At 22.5% G+C, this 24,594-nt stretch overlaps 1 protein-coding gene across 1 annotated transcript in view; it reads left to right on the forward strand.

Moving 5' to 3' along the window:
- LOC129613593 (uncharacterized) overlaps positions 1-24,594 on the forward strand; it is a 28,989-nt gene that overhangs the window by 1,504 nt on the left and 2,891 nt on the right. The window contains exon 2 of the mRNA XM_055527724.1: positions 12,394-13,156. Coding sequence (XP_055383699.1) covers positions 12,971-13,156 — 186 coding nt within the window. The 5' untranslated portion in view covers positions 12,394-12,970. The remainder of the gene's footprint in view (positions 1-12,393; positions 13,157-24,594) is intronic.

The following is a 24,594-nucleotide window of genomic DNA, read 5'->3' on the forward strand; positions in this document are numbered from 1 at the left end:
ACGTCAGATTACATTGCTTAAAAATTATTTAAACCCTAAACTACTCATATAATTATGTATTTAGTTAAATAAGTGTATATCGTATGTTGTACCTTATGTGAATTCTTTTAGCAAATTACATATTTAAGTACCTTACCATAGACAAGAAACACATATAATAAAAACAAAATCTCATTGGTTTTTTACAGCGTATACGTACTTTTATGATTTTAAATTTCATATATGAATAATTTGTTAAAAACTGGAATATTTAGGGAATATCAAATATTAATTAACAAGCTTAATACAAGTATTTTGTAATAAATGTGTAAATATTGCAAAAATAATAATTTCTCCTATTTAAAACTTAGTTCAAAATAAAGAGCTCAAATTACTCATATGTAATTAGGTTATGTACTATATTTATATACGTATATTGTTAATACTTGTATATAATACAGGGTGTTTATAAATTTTAGAATAAATTTTTAATGTTATAATTTGCAAAAAAAAAAAAATATTAATTTAAAATAATTTATGATAGAATTTAAGTTTTAAAAATTTAACAAAAATTTAATTTAATCGAAATGATTTGCAAATTATATACATATATAGTTATTTTAAAAAAAAATTTTACAAATTTTATTTTTTAATAAATTAATTTGCATTTAATAATACGCTTTTGTATTTTTACTCATTTATATATGAAATCATTTTGCGATATTAACAAATGAATTGTGCAAAATTCAATTTGTTTTTTGACTTAAAAAATTAATTAAATTATTGAAATTATCAAAACGAAATAAAATCAGATTTGCTACTAATTAAACTGGTAAATAGTGGTATTCTTAATTCTATATGAAAGAGCAAAAAATAAAGATGACAGGAATTTTGAATGAAACATTTTTACATCGGTGCAGTGACAAATTCATTATAACATGTACTAACCACCGTAAAGTGATTATAGTAGTTAATATAATTCATGCGAAAATAAATTATTCTTATGTACTCCGATATTAACTCGTATATACTTTCCCTATTTTCCCATTTGACATTTTAAACTAGCGAAATAACAAATTTTTATATTTAGTTTACTGTGATTTTATAATTGATTACAAATACAATTTCTTTATTATTAATTACTGAGGGTTATTCAGTATTAATTTATTACGATATCAAAATATGATACGATATAATATTATACGTTTTACGATATAACATTTTTATTCGTACATTCTTCCCATTTACTTTTCAATTTTAATTATTGATAATATAACAATAAATCAAAAGATTGTAATTAAAATATTTTACTTGTAAATGTAATCAATGCTATTTTTATATGAAATTTGATAAAATTTGAAGATGGCAACCATTTTTAATAATGTACATATGGCTAGGATATCATAAAATTTAAAAAAGCAAACAACAATAGAAAATTTAATTTATTAAATAAATTTAAAAACTAAGTTTCTAAGAAAGAAGATAAAGGTTATATTTATCAAGTACCTACTATACTAGCTAAACTAATAAAATATCGAATCAAGTTATTTATATTTACTTAATGCATTATGTACTTAAAATTTTAAATAAATGCTTCCTATAAATAATATAAGGTACTTGTTAACTGTTATAATCCAAAAGTACTCTTCGACATTGTAACTAAAATTATATGGTTTGGTTCAGTTACCTACAATAAAATATATATTTAATATAGAAATTCGGGATTTCCGATTACACTTGAAAAATTTATTATGACAACAAAATTGAGTACTTAGTAAATTGTATTGTACCTATTGTAATCTAAAATCTTTTAATATTATTAATGTTATATACATGTGCATTTTAATATAGTTCAATGCTCCTTTACTACACATTTTTATAATAAAAACAATGACAAAAGAAAAAATAAATAGAACAATTAATTTTATACAAAAACAAAAACTAATTCCTAATCGATTAAGATGCCTCCACCTTTAAAACTATGATAATATTAAAAAATTTTAAAATTGAATTAGTCTAATTATAATTAAACAATACTAATAAGATTACCAAAATTAAATTAAATCCCGTAAAGAAAAAACAAAAAAGAAAAATAAATAATTATAAAAAACATTTGAACTTAAACAAACAAATAAATTTATCACAATTTTATAAAAGAATTTTTAAATTGAACTTAAAAAACAAATTAAAAAATACAAAAATTTACGCGCCATACAAACTATATTTTACACTTTAAATTCTATAAAATCTACATACAAACATACATATATACATATATAAGAAACCTCACGTGTTTTTATTTTTATTCTTGACAGCATTTTTTTGTATTTTCGATTGAAGAGAAAGCATTCTTTAAAAAATAAATTACGTATTTTAGTAGTAAATTTCAAAACCACATGACGTTTCGAATGTACTATGGCATCATAGTAAAATGAAATTAAATTATCTCTTATTTTCTCTTCTAATTTAGTTTAAGTTTGTGTTATACTCAAAAATATTACTTGAGTTTTTGTTGTAACAAAGTCTCTTCAGTTTTATATATCAATAAATTGGGAATGATATAAAAATTGTCGAATTCCTAAAATGGGGCTTAAGAACTAAATATACGTAATTAATGGATTTTGTTTGATGAAAATTGGATAACGTTCTAGTTTTGGTATCAAACAAATATCAAACATTCATCAAATCAAACAAAATTCTTTAATAAATTTTTTGTTAGTGTAAACTCCTTCAAAGTCATTTAAAGAATAAAATTTCATTAAATTATTCATTAAAAAAATAATTCTACACGATTTTCTTTTAATAGGAATCAATAATTTTTAAATAAAATTTTAACAATTCTATTAATCAATTATTTAATTACAAAAATTCAAAGTTTAATAACCGGATTACAAAATAGAATTTTTATTTCAAGTACACCAACTTAAAATAATCTCAATACAAAGTCAAAAAAAAAAAACCAAAAGTTACATAATCTATTAATTTTTTTTTTTGCAAAATCTTAAATTATTCAAAATATTTTTAGATCCTTAAATTCGATTATCTTAAAATTATTTGTAAGTATATAGAACGCCTCCAGTTATTCCTCCAACACCTAATCAACTTTTAATCCCAAAATATGATGTCACATTTTTAACAATATTTTTAGCAAAATTTGATTTTTTAGATAAAATTCAACTATTATAGAATTACATAACTGCTATCTACTTACAATCAACCAACCATCAGTATTATTATTATTCCCTTTTCAATAATTATATTGAATGTCAAGATCAATTTTACTATTGCGAGAAAAAAAAAATGAGTGATAATTTGTTTATTATTGTAAATAAATTGAGTGACAAAAAATATATTGTCGATTAGTTGAAAACGGGCTAAGTCAAAAAATTGAGTTTTGTATAAAAAGTATTTCAATTTTGAATAAAACATGTTCTAGTATATAAAATGGTTGGCTAATTACTTTTAAAACTAATGATATATCTTAAAAATCATTATTATCTAGACATAGTAGCAATTATTAGAAAGCAAAGATTTAATAAAAACTGATTTAACGCATTCCGGATATTAACCGATGATATTACGCCAAATACAGAAGCATAACAAAAAATTTCAAAAGTAAAAATCATTCCAAAACATTGTAAGATAAAATTTTATTATTATTATAAAATTATAATTAAAATAAAAAAAAGGTACTCTATATTTAAATTACGAAATTGATTTCTATATTTGAAATTAAAACAAAAAAAAAAATTGTCAATAATAATTGTATATAAAGAGCGATCGTAATCGCGATCAGAGACACAAAAAAAAAACAAATGTCAAACCGGAATAAAAGAATTGAATATAAACAAAACCATAAGTGATTGCAAAAACTATAAAGTACCCATAATATTCTACAATAAATCCATTAAAGCTCTCTCTAAATTAAACCCTCTACAAACATTTTATTAATTTAGAAAATATCCATTTATTATTCTAAATCATCAAAATAATAAAAAATTAAATCAAAAGAATAAAAAAATTTTTTGTACAATCTGGTGTACCATGAATTGTTTAAATTGCGAATAATTTAAAAGTAAAGTTCAGTAGCATTTTTACTTTGTTTCTTCTTTCTTTTGTTTTTGTTTTTATTTTTTATTATGTTTTTATAGTTATTTCCTCTATCATCACCCCTAATTCTAATTTTTTGATATCTATACATTATGTTGACAGGTATACCTACAATATTATAGTTATTCTAGAATTATATAAAATAGACTAGGTACCTATTATTACAATTTTCTATTTTGATAATCACACATTTTTCGGAATTACATATTATATTAATTAAGTCAAGCTATACTTTTGATATAGAAGCTTTTCAAATAGACTAAAAATAGATAAATAGGTATTTATGTACATACTTGAGTACCTACATGTGTAGGTATTATGTGAATATTTTTTTTCTATTTAAAAAATGTCAAAGAAAATGATTTAATTCTAAATGTCATGTTTCGTTTTTGATTTACAAAATTATTTTGGTACTTTATTGTAACAGTATATTATTATAGCACGTACTGTAAGAACAAAATTAATTAATTAGTTTAAGAATTTGTTTTACAAATTCAGTTGAGTCAAAAATATTAAACATATACTTTATAATTATTTGTCATTATTGTCATCTTTGATTAAGTTCGAATATTAATTTTAATATCAGTTCAATGTCTTCAGTTTATTAATTTTGAACTCAATTATTCATTTTCTTTATAAATTTCAAATGAATGAATTCTTTGCAAAATTTAGTAGTGAGAATATTTATAAATTCATTGATATACGCATGTATACTAAATAAAATACTAATTGTTTGATTGCTTTGACTTAAATTTTATATAAAAAAGTACCTTTTTCTAAAGTACCCCAAAATTTTTCGTGTCAAAATTTGTATTTATACAATAATATGTTTTATATTATTAACTTCTTTATTACGTCATACTGTGACAATAGATAAATTTAGCGAACTTAAAAAAAAATAGAATAATTTTAATAAACAAATTGTAAAAATCTATGTTTTTTTATTTATTTAACTATAAACTTATAAAATTATATAATGAATGTACGTCTGTATGTTTAATCGGAATATGGGGTAGTAATTTTCACTTATTAACTATTTTATTAATGATGAAATTTTATTTAGATTGTGTTTGTTTAGTGAGAAAATTGATTTAGATAAAAATAAAATGCTACAGATTTGTAATACAGGAGTTCAGCATCAGAAACATATGTACATATTTAATTATAACTGCGAGATATTTTGTATGTATACATAAATATTATGTCAGAAACAACATGGCAACTAAATAGAACAATAAATTATATAACGAATTAAAGAGCTATTAATATTATAAAAATTTTGCTTTAAAAATTTGAAAACAATGTAATAACATCAGAGAGATTTTCCAACTTTTCTAAAATCGTCTCGGGTTTCATGGTATTTCCCTGCAGAAAACCTGGTGAGATGTTCAATTTTTCCAGTTTAACGTAATTGACAAAAAGTAATTTCAATAGTTGAATCTTCACTTCATTTTCATATCCAACTTTATGTACCATAATACTTGTACTTGAGCTTTAGTTGTAGATCATACATATATTTTTTTTAGTGTTGAATGTAATTATTCGGTTCAAATCACTCTAAAAATAATTATTAATTTTTAGTTACTTGTATATGGAACAAAATATTCTTTTGTTTAAAAATAAAACTATATATGTACTCTTTGTCCCAATTAGTTACTGTAAACATCTTTCAGGCTAATATATGCCGTAAGCTCTCATTATCAATTATTGTTGTTCCTACGAACTTTGTTTTTGATTTGATGTTAAAAAATGTTAGTTGTTTGATGTTAAAAATTTGATAACGCTTACTGAATTGAACTATTTTTTTTTTCAAATTCAAATCAAATTTATTATGTTATAAATCCATCCTTTAATTCTTGTGTCTGAAATTGAATTCAACCATAAAATAACAACATTTCTCAAATACAGAACTTCTATAAAAGCGACATTTAACACTCAATTGTCTTCTTCATAGGCAACTTTCAATTAACTTCAAAAAAATTCAACAATATGACCTAAAAAAGAAAATTTTAATTCCATATTAAAATAAGTAAAGATAAGAAACTGTATTCAAAAAAAATTTTGTGTAAAAAAAATTAATAAACTGTGAGTATTTTAATTACATATAAATAAAATATTCACAATAATTAAATTTAGCTATTTATAAACAATTAGTTATGTAAATGTTAAACTATTCACAATATTTTCTAATACATACTTATATTATATAGTACCTAGGTAGTACATGTAACTGTTTAATGTGATTTTCTAGCACCATTGTATTTTTTTTTTCATTTTATATGGGAATAATAACCTTACCCTCTATTATGTGGATACTTCGACTTATATGTGAAAATACGAATATTTTGATGGGAAAATACAATAAAATTTACAGCTGATTGTTTTAAAATTTTAATCAAGGTTTTTATAGTGTATTAAACTCTAATAATAATAAGTTAATTGAAATTTTATTAAATATTACATAATTGTAAATTCTAAATATATAAATTACTATATATATATATTTTCGAAAATGTATTCTATTTTTCTATTGTATTAAAATAGCCATTAAACAATCATTTAAAATACGTAAGAATATACCGCTATTTATAAAAATGTTTATTATATTGTACAAAATTGTACTTATTAGCTATTTTGAATTTTAAATATGTATGTACGCTATGGAGTTTTGTTTATCATTTATTTATTTATTCAATCTAAGATCTAAAAGCCCCAACACTATGGAGTTTTATTGATATTTAAAACAGGGTTGTATTATTAACATATAAATATAAAGCATGTATAACATAACATAGTTATTTTAAAAAAACTGTATCTGTTTTTTGCGCCAAATGGGTACATACACTTATACTCACATTATTAAGTTCTCATTTTAAATTATGAATATTGCATATTTTCGAACAATTTTCAAAAATTTGTACATATATTAAAATTGTATGTTAAAACTATTTTACATTTAGATTTCTATTTTACATTAAATGCTATTAGTTGAATATGCGTGTGTACTCGTATTATAGAAATTATTAATTATGAAAATGGTTAAACAAAAATTATATTCAAATTAATAAATTTTGAATAAAATTTCCCAATTCAAAAACAAAACTCTTCCTTATTTTGGATTAAAATATTTCATGTACAATTTTTTCCATTTTAAATTTAAAAATTGAACACAAATTTCAAAAGCGTATGTTGATGCAGATATAAAACCTAAGATTGTAAATTAATAATAATAATTTTAAGAAAAAAAAATCTAATAACAATTGTATTGCCAATAATTTATTAAAATTAAGTGAAAGTATTAAAGTTAAATATACAAAGTATATATTTATTCATAATTTAATCCAAATATTTGAAACAAAATTTTAAAGCGGAAACAATTCACCTACGCATCTATGTTTATTTTTGATTATAGATGGATCACATAAAATTAATAATTATGGCGAAAAAAATATTTACATTTTAATCCAAATTTTTGAACTACTATTATTTAACATCAACAACATTGGTTAGTAATACAAATATATTAGAATATTGTTTGATAAATAAAAATAGAAAATAAGTAAATTTGTATTTAAAATAGTTTAATTTAAAAGTAATAGTTAATGTAAAATTTTATTCCTCTAGATGGCATAACTTTCTAGAGTATTATATTTTGAATAAACATAACTATTTGAAGAATTTCTAATAGGTGGCTTTCAAATAAATTATTTTATAAGTACTGTAATAAGTTATTTTATAAGTATATATACACTGGCGCTTACTAAATTTATGAGTTACTTTTTATTCCTGTATAATACAATTTTCAACCAAAACTGTGATACTAATTTTACTCTTAATTACTCTGGAGTCCAGAATCATGAGTAGATTAAAGTGTTTCAATTGAATAATTTATTCACATTGTTTGTGTTCCAATTGAGGATATTTCTATATATAACACTCCGGACTAATTGAGAGTATTTTGTTAATATAATATTATATGAAACACTGTTTTTGTAAAATAATTTTGTCAATGTATATAAAAATCAAAAGCCACCTGCCGAAAAAAATGTGGCTACAACTGTGGATCTCAGCTACTTCAATTCATAAGTTGATTTAATTGAGGGCATTACTACATTTGGACTGTTATACATATTATGTTAAAAGTGTTATATGCCCTAAAACGGCGTGCTGAAAATTTTATCAAATAGTCCATTTCACCAAAATTTAATATGTAATTTTAGAATTAACTGTATAATAAAGAAATGGAAAATAAATTGGTATAGGTATAAATAGATAAAAGTATAATATAATTAATAAAAACTCTTATATAACTGTATAAAACACCTTAAAAGAAACTCTTAACTGATAGAATTATGAACTAAATAGTAAAATTTTTTATCAGTTCTATTTAATTTTAGTTAAATTCAATTTTCTTATTTTTACTATGCCATACTTAATGACATTTATCATATGCATTTATATTAAGTACTTTATCGCATTTAGTATGTGGGCATATTCCAATTACAATCGTCAGTCACAATTAATTTTTATCTCTGTTAAAAACATCTCAAAAATAAGACCTTCTAATAGAACATTACTCTATTCTTTATACTCTAGGGCAATATGATTTTTAAATATATTTATATAATAAATAAAAATTAAAATTTCATTTTCTAATCTTAATTTAATAATTTATTTAAAATGCCCTGCTATTTATATATAGTACCACTATCTAAGATTACTATAGTTTTAATATTAATTAAATATAATTAAATAATATATTTAAATAGTGTTGTGATAATAAATAAATTTTATACATTTTTCATTTCAATAGCCTTACCACTAAAATTGTATACTTTTTGTTAAATAAACTAAAGCAAAAAAGGAAACACATAAATAATAAATATTAGACTAAATAAATAAAAATTAAAAATATTTTTACATACATATATACATTGTTTGCATTACCATTATTTTAAAATGAAAATAAATTTCAAATAAATTTAACAAAAATATCTCATTTATTGTCTACATTCTACAAGGGTAATAAAAGATGTGCATATTTGGTGATTTAAATGATTTATATACATGCTACCAAATATTAATGTCCTCAGATTAACATTAGAATTTAATTTCCGCGGTTGTATCTAGGTTATAAAAATACATCAAATTTAAATGAACTTGAAATAAGAAATTTTAGTGATAAATAAACGCTTAAAAAAGAACAAGAAAAGAACAAGATATTTTGGAAAAAAGATAAAAAGATTAAGTAACAAGATTATTTTAAGAAACTATTATATAAAATTACTGTAAGCAAAATTATTATAATTTTTTAAAAGGAATAAAATTTTAAAATAGAAGCGATACCCGAAAATTAATTGCATTGCATCTGTTAAACTGTCCTAACCTAAAATTTTCGAAAATAAATTAGAAATATTAGTAAAACCAATTGTAAAAGTGATAAAAGAACTAAAAATTAATCATATTATTAATTCAAAGTAAATACAAATACAATCACAAATTCATACATTACAAATTCTATTACATTACAATAAATTAATTACAATTAGTAAACTACGTAGAACACACTTTTAAAATAGTAAGGTAATTCTAATTTTGATAAGATAAAATAAAAAATTTAAGCAATTTTTAAAACCAAATTAAAAACGAAAGTAAATGCTTATATTATATACAAAAAAAATAATTAACATAATGATTTCATTAGATCTAAATAGTCATTATAGCCAATTTTTTAATTAATTTAAGTGTTGACGTTCATTCGGGAGGAGTACATAATTTATGAACATACGGAATTTAAAAATTGTTGAAAATGCGAGTAAATCATTTACATTACAATTACTAATTTAAAAATGAGTTAAATACTTTTTAGTTCAGTTAAATTACTAAATTAAATAGTGCTTTAAGGAGCACAAATTTAAATATTGAAACAAAGCTAAACTGAGCTATCAAACACATAATAATTACAGGTACATATTTGAATGTTAAAATTTGTATGCAAAATATATACCATGTTATTTGATTCATTGATTGTTGAATTCCACAACATTGAAAGATTTTTAGGAACATTAATTTAGGTATGTGCGCACATTCCACGTATGTTGTTCATCAACCCGCAAACTGAAGTGTGCATATTTCTTAATTTGTTCCAGTACTTGATTATTTAATTGAATTTAGAGTATAAAAAACAATTATCAAATATATATCTATTTTTTTAATATTTGTTATAAGTTTATACCTTGACATCCATTCCGAGATATTATTGAGCTAATAGATCCCTTTATCAGTTCAAAAATCTAAACAAATTTCATCAGCATATAGAAATATAACAACATCATTTCTTGTTGATTGTAAGCTGTATATATACGCAAGTTGAAAAGTGGCGGTCCTGTTAAACTTCAATATTAGCTGTGACTTTGTTGATTTTCATTTCATTAATTTTAGTAAATTGTAATCAATTTTTTAGGTTTGAGTCAAATTATTTATATTCTATTCCCGTAATTATATTGTGATTTACCAGGAATCTTTTTTATTTATTTTTTTATTTAATAAAATTCATTATTTCAATATTTTATGATAGTTAAATAGTAATCTTATCTTTAAGCTTTACAATTAATTAATAATAATATTTAATTCTTAAGTTCAATAACCTTTTAAAATACACGTACAAAGTATTTTTTCAAGAAGTACCCATATATTATATTTAAAGGTCAGGAAATAAATATTATTCTTTTAATATTGTAAATCATATTTTGTAATTACACATGTGGTAAAGCTAAATTTTATAGTTTTATAGTAAGTGCAGTAAATAAACTTTTTTCCAACATGTTGTAATTATAATTTATGATAAAATCGGGGATTATTTAATTATACTTATAAGTATTATACAACTTGCTAATGATACCAATCCACCTATCTATGTACAACAACTATATGTATACACAAAGTGCACTCAAAATAATAAAACAATTTCTTTATGGTTATCATCCAAAATGCAAACAATAGAATTTTATTTTATTTGTAGTACATGTATGTATACATACATGTATTATATTTCAAATTAAACTAGAGCAAATTTCTAATAAATTAAAACAGAAAAAATGTACTTATATTTCAAATAGGGTAAGATACAAAATCACTGCAATACTTAATTTACATTTTATTATTTCCATTATGACAAATTTGTTCTTAATTCAATAAAAATTTTTAATCTGTGTATAATGCTGCATAAGAAAATTAAGCAATTATATGCATAGCACTTAAGATTAAAATGACAATAGTTACATTTAACAATTTTTAAATATTACACATGTATTTCAAACTACAAACCGGCATACCGTATAATTTTATTACTACATATACTTAAAATTACATTATGGCTGTTATTATGATCGGCGAAGCGAATGAAATTTTTGACGAATATGAATTTTTGGTATTATGATTAGCGAATTCGCCAAAAATTTAGGCGAATGAGCGGTCAAATCTGTCGAATGAAAATTCTGTGTGACAAGCTTGTCAAATGAAAGCAAAAATCAAATTAATAGATACGTTAAGTATTTTTTTTATGGGATATTATAGCATTTATATTGATATAATGAAAAAATCTAAACTATCTGTAAAATAAGTTCATAAAATTCTACAAATTATTATAAAAAATATTGATTGTTTAATATTAATAAAAGCGTGGAAAAAATAAACCAAAAACAATTCAAGCATTTAAATAAATTAATGGGCAGCAACCCCATAATTGCCAAAGGATAGAAAAATTCAATTGTTTTTTTATGTGTTTCTGTTTTCTGATGATGTTTTGGATCTGGCGAATGAAAGCATTCGCCGATCATAATTTACAATATCATTCGATTCATCTAGTCCATTTGACTCGCTTAGCAATTCGATTCGACGATCATAATAAGGCTATATATTGTAAAAATTTTTTTCTTTTAATTCTTCAAAATCAAAATTATCTGCAATAATTTTGTGTCAATCCATTTAAAAGCTTTTATATATCAAATAGTACACATTTGTTATTAAAATTTTTTTTTTGGATTTAAAATTTTTTCCTGCTAAATTTTTATTAATTTCATTATAGAAGAATCCGCGTAATCTATATAACAATTTGTCGTCATTATTAAGACATTAAAACTGTAAAATTTGTATATAAATTCTATTATAAGTAACCCAATTATTATTTGGTTAATGTTCCAATTATCTTTCAAATATTTAAATAAAATTCTCATAAAATTTCATTATAAAATAGCTATAAATAAATTTTTCACCTTCTAAATTTATTTCTTTTTTTCTTTTCAGATTTCTTCACTCGTTTTTCAAAATTATTTAAATCAAATGCGAATCAAATTGTAAAAAGAAGATCTTCATTAATTTTGTTTGTTCCGAAATAATTATTGTAAGACTTAAATTAACAATTTAATAGAAAAAATAAAAGTAACAAAATATGCAAGTGACTGGCAGTAGATTCTATTAAATAAGTCTAAAATTGTAAGAAAAATGCAAAAAAATATCGAAAACATTAACAAAACATAATCAAAACAAACGAAATATTAAAACAAAAACAACAAAAAAAAAATAAAGTAACCTTTGATCGCGTTATGCGAATTTTTTAACTGAATGATTCAAATTTTATGATAAAATACCGCGCCGGTGTAAAATTCATTTTTCCCATATTTTACTTTATTATTTGTTTTAATTAAACAATATATATTATGTAAATACTTCTATAAATAAAACTATATACATATTTAATTCAAAGTTATTGTATTATAAACCTACAATAATATTAAGATACGGTTTAATAACAAAATTGAGGAAACAAAATATTTTTTTTTATAATTCCCGCGCATTGGACAAATTACAAATAAATTTAATAATGCCTATTAAAGAATATTTACATGAGCAACCGATTCAATTATATATAATTGAATTATTATCAATAATTTATTTAATATTGCAATTAATTTTAAGTCACATAACACATTCTTTAACATTACAATTTGATTCATATCATATGATATGTAAAATAATAGCTTTAACTGGACGTATTATAACTGAAAAAGTAAGTATATTCATTTTAATTTTAAATCAAAATTTAAATTATAAATTAAATTATAAATACAACATAATATATGTATTTTTAAAGAATATGGAACACTTAATTTTATTATTTTTAGTTTAACTAAATAGAATTAAAATTTAATTAAAAATAATGAGTATTATGTGTACATAGACACTATGGATTAAAATAAGCTGATGGAATGTCCTGATCTGGAGATAATAACGCATATACAATTATGTATAAAATGAATTTCTTCAAATCATCCAAAGATAGATTATATTTTGTTAATAAAATATTCGTTGAATTTTTTTATATAAATTAAGCATATCACAATTTTCAATTTCTGTAATTCGATATAAATTTTGTAGGCGACGTTATGCACTGTATCATCCTAATTAAACCTTATTTTAGACGATTGAGTTATCGTTTTATTTCTTGTGATATATGAGCAAATGTTTTTGCTAAAATTTGTTTTGATAGTTGTATTTATGTTGTTCTTTACTATTAAATGTCCTTGAAGCGCAAGTTTATCATGTATGGTAAATTAAATGGTAGTATTCGGTTTCCGTATTGAATTCATTTCTTTGCCGTATCCTATTGTTCATTTTAAATTGTAGTAATACTTATGTTTAAACAATGTGTTTCCCCCAATTAAAATATTGTAAGAATAATACTGCTGAATAAAACATGCTGTAGTATAATTTAATTATTCCAGCAATTTTTCTGGTTTTCTTTATCAGGTCTATAGTATTTGTATTTCTCAAGTTAAATTTCCATCGATGAATATTTCTTAATACTTATAATTTTTTACTTAATCTTATTGACATATTATGTTTAATTTCATTTTCAATTGTTCGAGTTGTTGCTATTCATAATTAACAATATATATTATGTACATAGGCTGTAGAACCCGATATGTAGATTAGAAACTGCAATATAGTGAAAATCTTATAAATTGACATAAATATTACTATATGAATATGTATATCTTAATTTAAATGACAAAAATTCTATTTGTCTTCAAAATTTCTTTAATAATTTTACAATCTATACAATACTTTTTAAATTATTGCAAGTTTTTCTCTTACAAATTTGGCGTAATAAAAATCTTTTATATTTTATTAATGTATTCTAAAAATTTCCAATAGATAATAATGATTTTTAAAATAAATATGTATATAAGAGAAGAAAACATTTATAATTTTAAAAATTCTAAGGCTTTATCAATTATAAATAAAATTAAAAAATTCAATTGTGTTAATTCATAATCGTATGATAATTGTTATTAAAACAGAACGCTTGTGTTAAGAACATTTGACAACAACCTAATACTCTTTTCTTTTATAAACTTCTTTTCTATCTTCTGTTCTCTTTGTATTAATTTCCAATTTCAACTAGTAATGATGTTGTCAACATTTTCATTGTAAAAATTTCCATATGTTAATTATTTATATAAATTTTAACAAAATCTAAATAAGTAAACAATAAATTTAATTCATTAAATTCTATATATTAATATAGAACATGCCTTCTTTTTTTTAATCAGGTGTAAAATTAAATAGGTATATGAAAAAAAAAACAAATTTTAAATCAAAATATTGCAAAAGAAAATTTTAACTTATTCAAGAGAATTATAGGATAATTCCTTTCTAAATGAACACCTATGTTTACCTCAAATTTACACATTTTATAAATATACTCACCTCTGTTCTGCCGAAAGATGTTTTTCTTTCCGATGTGATGTCTTGGAAATTCATACTTTAAGTTGCCGCCTTTGGAATGTCACTAGCTTTCTGTAATAATAATATGTGCGAGTATATTGCAATCCCAATGATGTCACTAAAGCGATATTTTTTCACTTTACAAGCATCTATTTTTTTCTACTACTTTTATATGCAAATTGTGCGACCTTTCATATTATTCTGATTGTAATATCTTAGTTCCTTTCTATCAACTTTTGCTGCTCCTTTCAAATGTATATACATAAATTAATGTTACTTTGGCAGTTGTTTTCATGGTTGCTTTTCGGTTTACTTTGATATCAATTCCAGATAATTCAATTGTAATGTTTCAGTGCCATTGAACTAGAGCATCAAAATTTATAAATTCTCTATTGACTAAAACCTTCCACTCCTAATCATATAGGCTTACAAGAACGGTATTCATCGTCTTCCTCCTCTACATAAAATTCTTATCAAAGTTCTGTTCTTATTCTTCGCATGTTGGCACTTTTTCTTTTGATTTCATGAATGCAAACCCACGGGAGGAATAAATCAAATCACATTGCTTGAAAAGATAACCGTTAAAAAATATACATGTAACCTTATGAATGAGTAATAAAAATTTTAATACCCATGTAATCTTCACAATTATGACAACATATTTTTAATATTAAAAAAGTGTTAATTGTAGCAGACAACATTTTTGATAAAGACTAGTTTCAAAGTTCTTAATTTTTTTCCATTTTCGTATTGCCTTGCTTTTTATTTTTAAATCCTATTTTTAGTATTCGAAATTCAAAATATTTGATTATATTGTTGATCAGTGGAATTCCATTACGTGATTAGTTCAGTATAGGTTTTACCTTTTTGAGACGAAATTAAATTTTGTTTTATTATTATTTTTTTCCTTATTTTATTTAAAATTTAAATAAATTTTTGTAAAAAATTTAGGTACGTTGAAAATTAATTCGTAGAAGAGTAAATTTAATATTATGAATTGAACTGTTTTTCCATATACTGACGTATTGTTGAAATGCATGCGACAAATTATTTATTCAGATGTCAAAAATTTTATAACTGTGACTGCGGTACAGAGGTGCCATATAGTAGTAAATAACAAGAATGGAAATGAATTTCATGCGCTATTAACTTTTAAAAAATTAAAAATTTTATTTAATTTTTTTTCATTTTTAAATTAGTTGCACTTTTTTTTTTGGTTTTTATTGAATAGCATAGACTTTTCCGGTAATTGAAATTACGAAATATACAACATGACACAAAAACAAAAATTGTTTTGACGGCATTTTAAATAAGGCAATATACTATAAAGTATATTTTGTTTTGTATACGCGATCAAAATAAATATTGTCAATTCTCTATGTATTTTATATAGTTTATATACGTATAACAGTTATAATAATGGTATACAATGTTATGTACTGTAATTTTAATAAAGAATTGATCAAGTTCATGTTCAGTTTCAAAATAAAATGTAAACAAAAAAAAATTGATTTGGACAATTGAATGATTTTGTTAGTCTAAATACAATTGAAGTTTCAAAACTGTTTCAAATTATACAAAGAATTGAATATTTATTATAAAGAAAAAATTTACTCGAAATTTATTATGAAAAATTTTATTTACTCTAATTTTATTAATCGAATATTCGAGATCATGAAAGAATAATTATTATGTAAAATTTTTGAGTATAATGTATGAGAAATATTAAATCGGGTCATTTAAACTAGAAGCCCATAAATGTAAACATAACGGTAAGTGCTTGAAATTGGAAATCTAATCATCAGCAAATTATAAAATACCTAAACATATAAAATTCATATAAGCATGTATGAATTATGTAAGCTATTTTTTAGATGCATTATTTAAAGTTTTGTAAATTATTTTGCAAATACTCGGGCTTGTATAACAGCTCTGAGCTCATGCTCGGCCGCTTCCGCAAAATTGTAGAGCACGTTGCTATCTTGTAAGAATAAATGAACTGAACAGGAAAAACATGATAAATCTCTTTTAGGTATCAAGGCACTTTGAAATAAAGGGCAATTAATTGGTTAAAGTATTAGTGAAGACCTTTTGGAGAATAGACCGCGTGATAGATGAATTGAGAGAAGCACAAAAAGAAATTGATTAAGGGAGGTCAGAACTGTGGAGAACTAATCCAGTATTGCGACATTGCAATAAGCTTTTAGGAAACTATGACCTTAAGTTAAATCTGCGCAAGTTCGTTCAGGGGACCGATAGCGGTACTATAGTGTAGTTGGTTTAGATCACATTTAGCCAAAGATTTAAAAAATTTTAAACAAAAAATCGGACTTAATAAGTTTCAAAACATTTTATACTAAAATTTAATATAAGCAAATATAGAATGGAGCCGCCAAGAAATTACTTCAAAATTTTGAAAAGAAGAACGGAAAAAAAATATTTTGAATATGAAAACAGAAAGTAATAAAAATTGAAATACTAATTGTTATTTTGTCCTTATTTTTCCAATGTCAGTCCCACTATTTTTATTTAAATTTTATACATATATACATATAAAACTCCTTGAATAGTCTTATTATTATGTGCATCTATGTATCAAACCCAACAAATGAAGCTATACATACATATGTGTAGATTCTATATAATATAAGTTATAAAAACGTATCCGTTTTATAAGAAACAAAAAAAAAAGAAATACTTATTCACTTTTAAAATTATTTTTATGATGTGACGAATAGCTTTTCCGTGATTGGAAAATGAAATTATCAAAATAAAAATTTCAGAATTATGTAGAAGAATCGTTCTCCCTCTATTAATTATATAATATGCCTGTATGCATATACGTATATTTCCATATAAATACTCGTATATTCATATGATTCACTAGGTCCGGGTAAATATCGTACAATAACAGTAGCTGTTCTAAAAAATTTTGGAACCAAAATTCCAAAAAATAAACAAAAATATAAAGATATTTTTATTTCTTAGCCTTTTTTGTTTTGCAATATAATTAAGTCTTTATAGTTACTTGCCATCACAATATTTTTTATATTGAACCAAAATTTTAAAAATCTTATTATGCATAGCATGTAGTCGATTTTAAATTAAATTAATTGTAATACAAACACATAATCGTATATAAGAGACAGGATGTTTATTTGAACAAAAAATATTAATTTTTTTTTTATATTATTTATAAATAAGGTTTGATGTAATATTTTTTTAAATGATTGAATATAAGAGATATGTAAAATATTAAGAGATATGTAATTTGTAATGTAAAACAATGTGTAAACAAGCCTTTTTCATTACTTTTTTTTTACATAACTTACATATAAAAGAATTTCAATATGATTGAAAGCGTATATAGATCGTCATCAAATCAAATATAACTATGCTGAAATCATTATAGAATTTATAAATATTAATAAGAATGCTTAACAGATTTGTTATTAATATTTTAATTAACTATAAGCATTATAGAGTACAGACATACTTCTATTTATTATAAAGGAATAATAATGAAGTACAATAATAGTGTTGTGAATTTCAAGTGCCTTAGATATTCAATAAAATATATGTACACAAATACTTATTTAATATGTTATATTAAAATTAACTAAGAAAGTTAATTAATATAACACTTTGACAACATACCTTGTTTACTGTTCAATCTGAACAAAAAATGTCTTCCAAAGGGTGATGATAAATCTGCCTCAAGTCATTGTCTTTTTTGACTAACTGCGTTACAGCGTTAAGTGTGATTTGTGTAGTAGCGGTGCTATTTATTCGAAAAATTCCCAATATAGAATTATTGTGCTGGTGTATGAAGTAACAAGTGAAAACAATATTTCAGTCCGTTAAATATTTTCCAGAATATTTTCTTAATGTATTAATCAGTCGTCCTCATGAGCAAAAACATTTTCATATTTTATATATTTTTCATAAAAATTGTGTTCCTGACAGACATAACTTCATATTTTTTTAATTTAGCGACTTTCATAATTGACATCATTAATGCAAATTTCATACATTCTAATTGCAAGGATACAACAAATGTAAACTGTTCGATTAATTTTGTCGAAATTTCATTCCGATTAATTTTATCTAACAAGTGGTCATGATACGGGTTCTTTAACCGAAGGTCCCGGGTTTCAAAACTTGGTAAAAACTTTACTTAATATTGTATAGCTCAATATAGAATATAAAATTGGCTGTAACGTCAGAAATAATTGACGAAAACATAAACTTTGACGAAATAACGTCATAAATTTTATGACGAAAACCTGTACGCTACAATCATCCCTCTGAGAATAAATAGGTGTAACTTTAGAAATTAAATTACATTTTAATTTATATAAAATAAATTAAACTTTATAATTTCCATAGTTTATTTAATTTTGTATAATTCACGGCATGCTTTTAGTCTCATACACCATAATTATACATACATGTGTATATTTCATGAGAAAAGGTGTGAAATATTTGATAGACATGTTAATTTTAAAATTTCATTCTATATAATGATAATCTTAAATTATGATTAGAGGTGCAATTACGTGATTAGAAAATTCAACTACATAATTATATAGAAATTACAATAAATTTCTTATTCAATAAAAAAAACACATTTATAACCTTTCAAAAAGCTTTAACAATGCTCATAAAATATAAATTTTATGTCATTATTAATGTATAGAATTAAACAGTTAACATTGTTACATTTTTTATATTAATTTATTTGTCAAAAAATTATTAAATATAAATAGTGGTGTTCATTGACCCCTCTGTTTTTTCTCTCTCTTGTCTTTGTTATTCACTTATTTATTCTTCCTCTTGATCCTTCAAATTTGTTTAATTTAGGTAATTGAGCGTATTAAGTAAAGCTTGCTACTATAATAATAAACCACACAGTAATAGTAAAAATTTATTAATAATTAAAAATTAACAAAATAAAAATAGTAAATAATTACATTAAACACATATTATAGACTCACTGAACAAACGGTAAAAATTTTACATATTATTTCAAGGTCAAATTTTTTAGAATTTACAATTAGTATTTATTATAGAGAAACCAAAATATTAATAATCACTTACACGAACAATTGTTTTCTAACATTATTTTTCCTTATAACATAAAATTTGACCCATGTTAACCTTTATTCTTTTTTTTATTGAACTTTAAAAACCCTGTTATTTGATTTTAATTAAAATAATTTTAACACTTATCTTTCGGAGTATTTTGGGTTTAATTTGGCCATCATTACTTAAATAAAATGTTTTAAAAACAAATACTTGTTATTTGAAAAAATTAAAAGTAACTTAAAATCTAAAAATTTTGCCTTCATTAATCAATTATAATATTGTGAATTTCAATCGATTGAAATGAATTTTAATGAGTTGATTTTTTTTTTCGAAAATTTTAAGTTTAGCATACTAACTAGTTACCTATTTTTTATGATATCACAAAAGCTAAATAATATTAAATAATATTAATCACATATCAATCAGTATTATGTACATAAGTATACATTGATATTATTTTTGAGCAAACACATTTCAATTAATATTTTAATATTGGCAAATATTTCTTCCTACACGATATATCAAAATACTGATTGATTTTTTCAAATATTTCAACACCCCCTTTTTAAAACACGTGAAACGTGCAATATTTTACTGAAATACTTTACAAGTATTTGATTTTGTTGATAACATATTAAGACTACCGAAATAAACCTGGTTTTCCATAAGTATTACGTTATATTGGAAAGAAAAAGAGAAATGTCTTTAAAATTAAAAAAAGCCCAAATTAAAATATAATCCGAATTCCACAATCTCAATTTTTTTAACTATGGTTAAAACTAGCAGAAGATGGACTTTAAAATTTTTCTCTCACTGCGGTTACAGTTCACGGTAATTTATCAACGTACCTATAAAACTCGTGTCGTACCTGTGTTCTCCAAAATCTCCGATTGTAGGTACTTCGCATTCCTTATACACATTTCGAAATTGTTTAAAAATTTGTTGCTTTAATACCAAAAATATTCAAAGGTTCTACACAACTTTATGGAATAATTTGCAAATCAAAAATATGCCGGAAAAGTGATTGACTTTTTAACAATTAAAGTGTTTATTTAATTTATTAATTCTAATATCGAAATAGTTATTCATCCTTGATCATTTATGAAAAACTTTTGTTGATTATTCATAGAAATAATACTAATATAGACACTATTAATTTAATATTGTCTTATATAAATTTACTGAAAGTCAATGGAAAATTTTGAAATTTGTTTTTCGGTTGTCATTTACATTATAGTATACTTGTCATTAAATAATATTATTTGACTAACAGTACATTGACGAAATGATGACCATAAGTACATAATTAATGAGTAATTAATTAATTAAAATTGTATGAGTAATTAATATTTCACTTCATTCTCAAGAGTGTAATCCCTCTGGTTTTGAACGCGAAAAGCTATATAATTTCAGTACTCTGTTGCTGAAATTTTAAAACACAAGAATTTTCAAATTATGATAAAAATATTCAGTACAACTTGTATGAGTTTTACCATCCAAATAAAAGACAAAGAAATATAATTAAATATTTTCCCGCTCAAAACAAATTTGGAATACATTCCATATTTTTCAATTATAAAAGTACGGAATTACGTAAATTCAATTAAAATTTATTATTATTACAATTACTCTTGACTAATATTTGCAACATTATTTTTATATAAATTTATTTTTACATATGATCCATACGTATATGAAATGCATTTAAATTTTATATAAATGCCTACATAATATAGAAAATAAAACGTGCTATTAAGAAAACTTATATAAAATTTTCAATTATTAACCCCATATTACCTTACCCTATACGAATACATAATTATTAATACATGAATTAATTTTTAACATACACAGTCAGTCATAATACACCATATAATACATGTTGCTTTCATACATTTGAAAATCAAACAAATACAATAAAAATATTTCATTTGATCCGTTCCGTATATACACATTTTTATGCTAAATTTTTATTTTTATTCATAATGCATGCATATATGCACTGCACGTCTTTAAGTCAATGAAATGATTTGAAAATCGGATTAACCTTGATGATGAAAATTTATTATAATGTGAATTATTTAATCGTCTAAATTAGTAAATCATACGGTGAATATGTATATGTAGATGCAATGTGTATTATATATGCTAGTAAGTTAAAAAGTCACAATAGTGTTAATGAGCTATTTAAGTTTATTGTTATTATCTACGTTCATATATGTACTAAATAATTGTATAATTTAATATTATTAATTTATGTATGTGGGTGTATTGTGTATGCGCACGTGAATATAGATATAGAACATTATCATTACAAGAATAGTACCTTAAAATAGTAAAATATCTCTGAATTTGATGAAAACGATTGTACTTTCTGTCCCATTTGAAAATATCATTTTAAATTAGAAATTTTTAAAATAAATGATTGAGCTATTAAAATTTTTACCCATATAATTCGTAATGCTTTGATACTTTTACTATGTAGGTTAACTTTTTTTAGGAGTAAATAATTTACTCTTTTTTTTGTGAAAATCATAGAGCCTGTTGTAGTACTAACCTGCATTTATATTTAATATTATACTGCATAATATGCCAATTGTAACCACAAATGTGAACAACACCGTGTTGGTAAAAGTAAAAGGAAAAATTTAAACTGAAGTATTTGACCATATTTAATAAAAATGAAGCAGGCTAAACTCAATCAGGATAATTTAAACATACTTTAGTCTTGAGTTAAGTAAAGTGCATTCTAAGAGGAAAAATATATGACAAAAATTATTCAAAATAATTTTAGTATTAAATTTTAAGAAATGAAACGCATTAGAAAATTTTATTCACAATTCTCTATTCATTAGTTGTTCATATAAATGTTGATACACACATGCAAATTGCAAACACAATATAATCTGAAAGCTTTAACAATGGAAAATAATGTAAGTACTTATATGCTTATGTATGTATGTAGAAAGAAATAGTGTATCTCATTCAATGTAGTAAATCAATTAACTAAATTCACTTTTTTTTTCAAATTTCGTTTTATTACTATAATTTACGAAAAATATGATTGCGTGCATTCAGAAACAGGAAAACTCTAATAAAATAAAAAGTAAATATTAAATGTTAATTTAAATGTCACAACATAAAATTGTCAAAAATGAATTTTAATAAATATATTGACATTAGAATAATTTGAGTAATTTTTGCTAATTTTAATTATTGTCGAATACAATTTATTACACATTTAAAGTACGAAATATCTATAATTGAAATTTTAAAGAATTTATTATTTCAGAGTAAATTTGTGCGGTAATTCATCAAGTATTCAAAATGTTTAAGGTTTTCACTCAAAATATAATGCTTTTTCTAAAAATTCTATAAAGAAAGACATTCATTAACTCTCATTATCAAATATACATACATATATAATTTACATTACAATAAATAAATTTATCAATTCGACAACAATGTAATACAGAAATTTTTCGAAGTACCTACGTGTTTAATAAAACATTTTGTTTAATATTTATTCGATAAATTATTATCTACTGCATAAAATATAATGCCAATTGATTAATGAACTTCAGAGTATGTTCAACACAATTTAGTGGAATCTATATTTTATTTCATTCAAAATATAAAAATTTATAATATCAGTTAAATTATTTTAAAACCACAGCTTTTTAACAAAGATTATGTAATAGAGTATATGGAAGTATTAGTTATAGAAAAATACATATACTGTTATATTATATAGAACAATAAACAAAATTAAAATCTAAATTAAATGTCAAATATATTACTTCTAACTGATATTATACAAACATTTATATGATATTCGTTCACTTTCTCTTTACCATTGTGAGTAAAAGTGTGATGCACAAAATGAGACTTTTATATGATCTTATTAATAATTTTATATACATACATAGTTTATTAATAATATTTCTTATGAGTTTTATAACATTTTTGAATATACATGTGCTGCCTGAAAATCTTCTTCAGAATAAAAATATGTTATTTTGTTCTGACTCTGAGAATAAACGATGACAAACTGTTATCAGAACCAGTTAGATGTGAATCTCGTTAGTGCGGATCTAACGCTGTACACATTTTCGTCTTTTAAAGGAATTCCATTGGGCTAGAAAGACTAAATCACTGCACTCCGTACACGTCCACTAAACTGTCAGATTTTATGAGATATATACTTTTTTTTTGTTACAGGACGAACAAATAAAAAAATTTTAAATATTATTTTTCATTCGCTACATTTTGGCTTAAAATCTCTTACATACATATACATATACACTACTTTTCAACTAATATTTGAATTAGCAATGTATATCAGTATAATTATAATTATAAATAATAGTCTCCAAAGTCTAAGCTATAAAAACGTCAATTATCTAGCATATCGTATATTAATGGTGACAATAATCAATTCAAAATAGCACAGAATATTTTCCTCTATTGTTATTTTTTTTCTCAATCCATATTATTGTGAATAAAAATAATTTTCTTGTTTGGGAAAATTTATTTTATTGTATTTAATAATGATATGAATTGGAGATTTGATGAGAGCTAATGAAATTTTTGTTAATATTAAACATGAATAAATGTGACATAATTTCG

This window comes from Condylostylus longicornis, unplaced genomic scaffold, assembly GCF_029603195.1.
Source record: "Condylostylus longicornis isolate FDR11 unplaced genomic scaffold, ASM2960319v2 ptg000084l, whole genome shotgun sequence".
Lineage (NCBI taxonomy): Eukaryota > Metazoa > Arthropoda > Insecta > Diptera > Dolichopodidae > Condylostylus > Condylostylus longicornis.